This window comes from Glossina fuscipes, unplaced genomic scaffold (genome assembly GCF_014805625.2).
Source record: "Glossina fuscipes isolate IAEA_lab_2018 unplaced genomic scaffold, Yale_Gfus_2 91926, whole genome shotgun sequence".
NCBI classification, from domain to species: domain Eukaryota; kingdom Metazoa; phylum Arthropoda; class Insecta; order Diptera; family Glossinidae; genus Glossina; species Glossina fuscipes.
In genome coordinates, this window is record NW_024005051.1 from 1 (window position 1) to 7,934 (window position 7,934).

The window sequence follows — 7,934 nt, forward strand, 5'->3', positions numbered from 1 at the left end:
ATTTTTTCACTTCAACTTTGAAGTTGGTTTTGTATTGATACAAAACGAAAAAATTAACACAATTGGTCAGGTGCTAGTGTGTGAAATAATATAATTTTGTATAACTTAATTCTGTTACTGAATAACATAGTGTGTTTAATGTTATTATGTTGCTTATGTTATAAATTCTTTAAGAGCTTGTATGTAGGTTTGTATGTCGGTATTGTGAGACGTGAGACATGAATAAGCGAAGAGTAAGTTTACGAAATTATACGCAAAGTGAGCTGGTTCACTGGCCATTATTTTTGGTAACAGCTCAATAGCATTAAAAATTGTTATTACTTTGCAAGAACGTGTACTTTGTAAAAGCGTTTGCTATGTTATCTGATACCTGGGATGAAAAAACTTAGAAACCTGTTTTTGTTTTTGGACACTTTTAACTTTAAATTTTTGTAAAATGTCATAAATTTTTCGTTTCCTTGCTTGTAAAATATTTGAAAAACTTTGTCGACCAAGATGTTTTCAAACTCAAAAATGCATTTACAAACCGATGATTTCGAATTTTTAAGCGGTGATACAATAACCGGTACGGTTGTACTGGAAAATACCGATCTTCTTCATTTCATTGGTAAAAGCTAAACGCAGAAAAACGGCCGAAAAATCATTAAAATCATTGGTGTTTTTATTTTTCAAAGAATTATTTGTAGCCTTCGGTAGTGAGATCATCGTTGATTGGAATGATTTGGAAGCGAGAACTCAAAACGGTTTCACCGTGCATTACGACCAACGGTTTGAAAACAAATTGATATCCATCAATGCACAACGAAGTTTGGTGCGTGAGAGCATGGAACCAGGAACTCATTACTATGAGTTTTCTTTGAAAATACCTCGAGCCACGCCATCGTCATGCACGGCCAAGTTTGGTTACATTAAATATGAACTATCCCTGGTGCTGCATGATACGAAAGGATTTCAGAAATTGTACACTCTTCCCATTCATATACAGAGAAGCCTTAATTTATCTTTAAACCCGAAACTATTGGTAAAATGAAACGAGTGTAAAAAAGTCGGAAAAAAATATTCAATTTTCTATTCTTTTAGAGACCCTTTTGCAAGGAATTCAATTACAATACCAATTGGTGGTTTTTGCCTTGTGTAAGCAAACCTTTTAATGCCACAATTGCTTTGAATTCTTGTGCATTTATACCGGGCGATCAAATCGAATACACCATAACCGTTGATAACGCAAGCCGATATTTTGATATAGAAAAAATTGATTTGGTATTAATACAAAAGCATCAATTTCAAGCTGAACGTCCCTATAAAAAATCGCGTCACGATATAAAGGTCTTATTAACAACAACTCATAATAAGCCATGTCGCCGCTTAGCGCAATGTATTGTGACCGGATGTCTTCAGTTACCTGAAACGTTACCGATTACCAGTCAGGATCCAACTATAATTATGGTTAATTATTCACTACATATATTTATTGAAATGCGAGGCTTTAATAACAGCAGCTACTTAAGAATACCAATAATCATAGGGAGTCATAACGAAGAGATTCGATTGATGGCAAATTCTGCGCTGGATCATGTCATTAACATAGCAGATAAAAATGGTCGGAAAAATATTTTCAATTAAAAAGATTTTTCTCTTTTTTCTAATTTTCCTTTTCCTTAACTTATAGAATGTTCTGAAAATCTTCAAGCGGAATGCATTGTGTAATTTGGTTTTATAAGAGTTTTTAAATAAGTCATTGCATATAATTCCTATAATTGAGTTTTAAACAAGATACAAGTAACAAATAAACTTTCAAATAATAGGGCCGTACTGCATCCTTTCAAAAGTTGATTTGAAAAATTTCTTATAACTGCGTCTCTCCCTCAATTGTAAATGAAAATGTTTGCTAAAAGAGGCAAATGGATAATGAGCGATAGTAGCTAAGATAATATTCCTTAAGTACAATACTCGATGAAAGACATCACACATATTCCTTATGCGAAAGTTAATCCGACATTTTTCCAAGTAGTTGCCTGTTATGCACAACCTTGCTTTGAACATCATAAAAGAAAGAGAAGGTTTGCCAAGTCTTCTACATTGACTCTACTATTAAGGAGAGGTTGTTCGCCATTTGCTCGATGCGTTAAAAGGTTGCATTGTGTTTTGGTGATGAATTTGACTTAGGTTTTAATTGAAGGCAAATATCACCTTTGCTTGACATACGCACTTATTCTGCTTCGGTGAAAAGCTCGAATCGATTTTGTGCGTTTTCCAATGAAGACTTTGTATTAGGTAGAAAATAATGAGAGTAATAGAATCCATAACCCTGACGTATAATTAAGAGCCGCGTTATAGGTGTAAGGAGTTGCGACGGACCTCCGCAGGGGCCTGCCTAGTTCAATTCTTCCGTACAAACTAAGAAATTCGAAATAATGGTGACTGAAGTATATTACAATTTTGAGGCTAACGGCACCTGCTGAGGTCAGCGAAACAAAATCCAGCGAATTCATAATTCGTTTGTACTGGGCATAAAAATATGAAACCGGATTTGCCCATACATACCTCTAACACTACAAGTAAAGTGCATACGAGCGCGAAACATTTCTTTTATAGCCTGAATAGTTGACAATAAGGTTGTAGCCGTAACTCTAGCGAATCACAAAGCAAAATTAATTTTTCGAAGAATGTCGAAGACTAAACAAAAAGTCTTTTTTGATGAAGCTCTTCTGACAATCTCAGGCTTGAGCACTCGAGCATACCATACACATCGACTGTGAGACTGAATTACTTGAGCAGAAAGACAATATTGTGTGTTCAGTGGAAGCAGAACAGTGTGCTCTGTTGTAAGCTGTAACGGGTAGTACCAAACGCTACAAACAACAGTTACTCGATTTGAATCATTCAATATTGAAAAACTGAGAGCAAATATCAAAACGAATAGCAGATGTCCGCGTGTCCATATAGTGAAGCCAGTTCGCATAGAAAAGGGAGGATTTAGCTCATGCGGTTTACTCATGAAACTCGAGTACTTCCGATCACCTCTTGTTTCCATCAATGGGATAGGCGCTTACTACGCAGCACTTCACTTCTTAGGAGAATATACGAAAGTGGTTCAATGACTATTTTGCCTGAAAGGGTCAAAACATCATATGAGACGAATGCAAAATATGGACAACAAGCAACCAGCGACCAGTAAAATATTTTTCATTATTTTGTCGTTTCATATTTGCGTACCTGGTAATGCTTTTTTAAGCGGCTCATTCCACATCACTAGTTCGAAACCCACACCAATACATGGCATTTTCATTTCTTTTCCCCTCTGGAAGGTGCAGTAGACCTCGTAAGCTGTTAGTTGGAATTGGTAGGCCGTTGATTTTCTAGTTTCTAGTAGATTTTTGGTTCTGTTCAAACTTTGCTTTTCTTCGCTCATGTAATTTTCTTTTCCAAACCTTTTTTAAAAACATTTAGAATGTTTTTTTTTTTATATCAGCAAAGCTTTTTTATACTTAAGATTATTAAGGAATATCGAACTAAGGCTCGTGTGCTTAAGCTCTTATAAAAATATACTTGTTTAGTTAAACTCTTTGGTTCGTATCTTTAAGCTCTTAGCGATAAATCTTAGCTCATACGGTTCATTGACGGTTCGTTCGTTTCAGCAACGTTTTCTATTTGGACTTGAGTAGTTTCGATTTCGTGAATATCGTCTTCATCATTGTCGGGTTCGTCTCTAACGCTTAAGATCTCCAAAGTATCCAAAGAACGTCCCGTTTGATTTGTACCTAAAGATCCGTAAGATCCTTGGTAAGCCCCTGTTGCATCAAGTAACGAATCGGTAGGATTGCTAAAGGTATTGTAGCTGGGAAACGGCGGTAAATGTACGCTACTCCTCTTAGATCCCTTGGGCATGGGCTCTGTAGAATCTAAAGTATCACGACTACCCAGTGTAGCGTAACTAAATGAAGGCGGTACTGAAAAGTACACGAAAAATATTTACTTATTTTTTTCTTTTTCCAAATTTAAATAACAAATTTTAACCTACAACAACTATCATAAGACGGAGGATCATCATCATTTTTCTTCTTTTTTCGCTGCTCTTCCAGTTTATTCAAGTCGTCGCGTTGCGTTATTATGGTATAATTTAATAAATTATTCAATTCTTGCTGTAATCTAAGTGTAGGTTGCGTTGTTACTAAACCCCTGCACACTTCGGCGCCCCAAGCCCTATTACCATCGGCGGCATTACTTTGACCTTCTAAAGCTCTCTGCTCGGCCAGAAATTCTCGTATGGGCGTTGTGCCAATAATAACGGGTAATGAAATTTCCGCGTCATAATGAAAACAACCAGTTTTCAGTTTCACTTGTAAGCTATAGTGCAAAAATACTATATAATTTAAATTCAAAGTTGACCTTGGCGTATTAATGGGAACATAAACACAAGCTTCGTATAAACGTTTCGATAAACGCAAAGTCCGCTCTTCAATTACCATTTTATAGAGAGTTTTGCTATGATAGTTACGTTTAAGTGGCTTACGGGCCAAAAATACAAAATGCTGTTTCAAAGAGGCCTCCACAGCCCAGACGTCATAATGAGGCGACTGATTGTCTAGCTCTAATTGAAATTTTATATACTGCCCGGGTGTATAACCGGCATAAGGCAAAGAGAGGCGAAAATTTAAAGGACCTGAACTGCAAGGCCAACGGCACAAGTATTTCATACTTTCTTCATTTAAGGATAACTAGAATGAATAGAAAAAGGAAAAAATTTCAATATATTTTTGGTTTTTATACCCTACACCACCCATGTTCGAAAGATATATGGAACATTCAGAAGGACATGAAATAGATTTACCTTTTATTATATCAAAATTATTTTTTGCATTGTTTTTTACTTGTCTGTCTGTCTGTCAATTTACAATTTTTGCGATATTTTTTAATGAAATTTGTTGCACTAAACTTAGAAAAGTTGTGAGTAAGGTGGACACCGATTTAGGAATACAATTCTTAGTGTCCTCCTTCTGTGCACGTTACACATCATTTGTAGTGCAAACGTGCGGACATGTACATGATATGGAAGGACTTGCGATGGATTTACCTTTTATTACACCGATCGATTCAGAATCACTTTATGAGTCGATCCTTAGCTTGTCTTTCCATGTGTCTCTCTTGTTTATTTTGTATTCAATCTGTGGATATTTTGATAAAATTTGGTATACTTGCGGGTTTTGGTTCAAGGCCGACAATTGGCAATGGTTCGGATTGGACCACTCTTTCGATCACTTCCCTTATAACGTTTTGTTTTGAATAACGTTAGGGTGGTGTAGGCTTTTTAATAGATGGCAATAGCCCACTATACGGTTCTTGTTTGTTATAATTTAATAATAATATTTACCGAATAATCTGGATTTATATTTAAGTCCAGTGTTTGGACTACGGTAATTGGTTGACGGAAAACCTCATTGAAACTGCGCGGCTTATCAATAACTAAAGACATATGATAGGCTATATAGCCGTAGGGCCCTGCGCAAGACGACGGACAGTCTTGCGGTATACGCAACGTTAAGACATAGATATGAGTGCCAGCTGAAAATTCGGTATTATCGAAAACACTGGCTCGCGAATGTAAATACTGCTGATGACCGAAATAATTCGCTGTCTCCTTACCACTAATAGACCACTGTACCTTGGCCTCGCCTTCCAAGCTAACGTAAACGGCTATTAATGTTGAAAGAACCAAAAAAAAAAAAAAAAAAAAAAAAAAGAAGAAAAACAAAAAAGAAATGAAAGGGAACAGCTCTTGAAAAACATTTTCATTTTCACTTTATCTAAACTCACCGTTGACTCGTTTCACTTTATCCGTTTTCAAGAGAATACGACCTTTGATATATTCACCGGAATTATAAACTGGATTTAAACGATCCAATTGAAAGGTGCACGAGGTAGGCATTGTTTGTGTTAAAACATTTAAATTATTATTATTTTTTTTTTTAAACTTTATTTTAATTACTTTCGCTCTTGTGCAAGAAACAACCTTTTTCTTACAGCATCTTTTACAAAGTGATGGCACTCTTCAAACTAACTGTGGGGTTGTTTGTGGTGCCTTTGTGTTGTCTGTGAATATTTTGGCTAAAGTTGCATTATATGTGTTTTTGCCAAGGAATCAATATTTTGGCGCCAATAAGACGACTATAACTTTTTTTTCATTTTATGAAAAATGTCGCTATATGAACCTTCCATAGCCCGAATAGTTGCATAGCTGCTGATAATGTGCGTAAAACTTATTAAATGATATCAGAAAATTTTGCAATAAATTTGTAATAAATTTTCTGATTTTTTTTAAAGTAAATGAATTTTCGAATTTTTTTTTTTTGGATTCATCAGCTTTAACGGGTTAAAGATTTTTCTTTTTTTTCTCATTATATGACGAATCATTCACACGAGCGTTTTCTACCCATGTAAAACCGTAACGTTTAAAAAGAAAAGATAGTTAAAATAAGAGGCAGGTAGGTGTGCGTAGTCTAGTCGGTATGTTCCCGATCAGTAAGCTGGGCAAGCAGTTTAGCTTTATGACCAAAGTAAATTCTACCACACTGGGATTTGAAACGGCGCAAACACTTACCTATTCGACTACTCTTGCGGAAGATTGTCTCTAAGGATTAAACCTGAAAATGTCGATTTGAAATTCTCGAATAACTAACACAAACATTAATACTGAAACCAAGTCATGCAAGCATAGTGATTGAGAGACAACTGAGTGTTTAATCACTTTTGAAATCTTCCGCAAATATTTCGCTTCATTTGGTTCTTTTATATATACATACGAGGGATGTTTAAGCAAATTCGCGGAAATCTCAAATGTTTTTGTTAACTAACTTAAAGATTATTTGAAAGGAGATTTATTTACTGCTTACAAGATGGCATTAAAGTCTTATGGCACACACAAGTAGCAAAGGGTTCAAAGCAGCTCACATTTGTGTAGCTAAAGGATACCTAAAAAATGTCCAATTGAATTTGACGAAATTTCGTTCGTTGAAATAAATTTCGTAATTTGCAGGTAACAATCAGGTGGATGAGTAGCTTTCACTTCAAATTTTAATATTCCTATCTACTGCGCCGGGCAGTTCATGGAAATTGCTCCTAATATTCTGGCAAATGTCGAGTGAGCTCAGCAAGGAAGAATTGTATAATTGTGTAGCGAGTCTTCTTTGGCGGGCTATGCTCAGCCAATCCGGAACTCTCTCCAAGAAAATTTGTATTAAAAAAACTTGGGCCTTCGGTTTTGTTCCTCTGCTTCTATTTATTTATTTCTGAGGAATTTTACAATAGATAAGCGATTTTAAGGGTAGTGGGAGGAAAAAAGCCAGCGAGGTGACCCGACTCTTCTTTAACGTTTTAATATTTCTTATTCGTTACGAACGATTATTATTATATTCACTTTTCCACGTTTCCGTATCACGAGTTTCTGTAAAAGAAAAGAATACGTCGCCAATAGCATGAAAAACGGTCATGCGTTCAACCTTGGACAGTAGTGTGCAAAGCGGTCATTTATCTAAAGTTGAACAGTATCGTGTGAAGATCACGAGTCTAAGCTTGCATCTTAGTCTAAACAACAGCATGAAAAAGAGTCATGCATTTAACTTTGGACAACACAGCGCGGAAAAGATGTTCCTCTAAGCGTAAAAAATGGTCGTGTCTAAGCTTCGGCACTAGTATGAAAAAAAGTCACGCATTTAGGTTTGAGTAAAAGTGTGGGAAAATGGACGTTCTTGTAAACGTAAACACCAACATGGAAAAAGATGATTCATTTAAAGTTAAGCAGTATCGTGTGAAATTATCATGAGTCTAAGCTTGGGTAAAACCATGAAAAAAGTCACGCGTCCAAGTTTAAGTAAGAGCGTGGGAAGGGGGCGTTCCTGTACGCGTGAATAACAACATGGACAACGACCGTTTATCTA

The 7,934-nt window shown here is 35.9% G+C and overlaps 2 protein-coding genes across 2 annotated transcripts; one reads left to right on the forward strand and one right to left on the reverse strand.

The window, feature by feature from the left end:
• The first annotated feature begins 513 nt into the window (after positions 1–513).
• On the forward strand, positions 514–1,707 carry LOC119644129 (arrestin domain-containing protein 5-like). Its single transcript, XM_038043658.1, has 4 exons — positions 514–607; positions 687–1,021; positions 1,081–1,600; positions 1,670–1,707. The coding sequence occupies exons 1-4, from the start codon at positions 514–516 to the stop codon at positions 1,705–1,707; spliced, it is 987 nt and encodes a 328-aa protein (XP_037899586.1).
• A 1,743-nt stretch (positions 1,708–3,450) lies between these two features.
• Positions 3,451–5,926, reverse strand: LOC119644130 (arrestin domain-containing protein 3-like). The gene is made up of 4 exons (XM_038043659.1): positions 5,815–5,926; positions 5,372–5,694; positions 4,022–4,718; positions 3,451–3,950 (listed from the first exon to the last, which is right to left on the reverse strand). Exons 1-4 carry the CDS (start codon positions 5,924–5,926, stop codon positions 3,601–3,603), a joined length of 1,482 nt encoding a protein of 493 aa, XP_037899587.1. The 3' UTR covers positions 3,451–3,600.
• Between the last annotated feature and the right edge of the window lie 2,008 nt (positions 5,927–7,934).

Coding starts and splice junctions, on each gene's coding strand:
- LOC119644129 (XM_038043658.1), top strand. CDS start 514: ATGCATTTACAAACCGATGATTTCGAATTTTTAAGCGGTGATACAATA. Junction 1,022..1,080: donor CTTTAAACCCGAAACTATTG/GTAAAATGAAAC, acceptor CTATTCTTTTAG/AGACCCTTTTGCAAGGAATT. Junction 1,601..1,669: donor TAACATAGCAGATAAAAATG/GTCGGAAAAATA, acceptor CTTAACTTATAG/AATGTTCTGAAAATCTTCAA.
- LOC119644130 (XM_038043659.1), bottom strand. CDS start 5,926: ATGCCTACCTCGTGCACCTTTCAATTGGATCGTTTAAATCCAGTTTAT. Junction 4,719..5,371: donor ATATAAATCCAGATTATTCG/GTAAATATTATT, acceptor TATTCATTCTAG/TTATCCTTAAATGAAGAAAG. Junction 3,951..4,021: donor TCCGTCTTATGATAGTTGTT/GTAGGTTAAAAT, acceptor TGTACTTTTCAG/TACCGCCTTCATTTAGTTAC.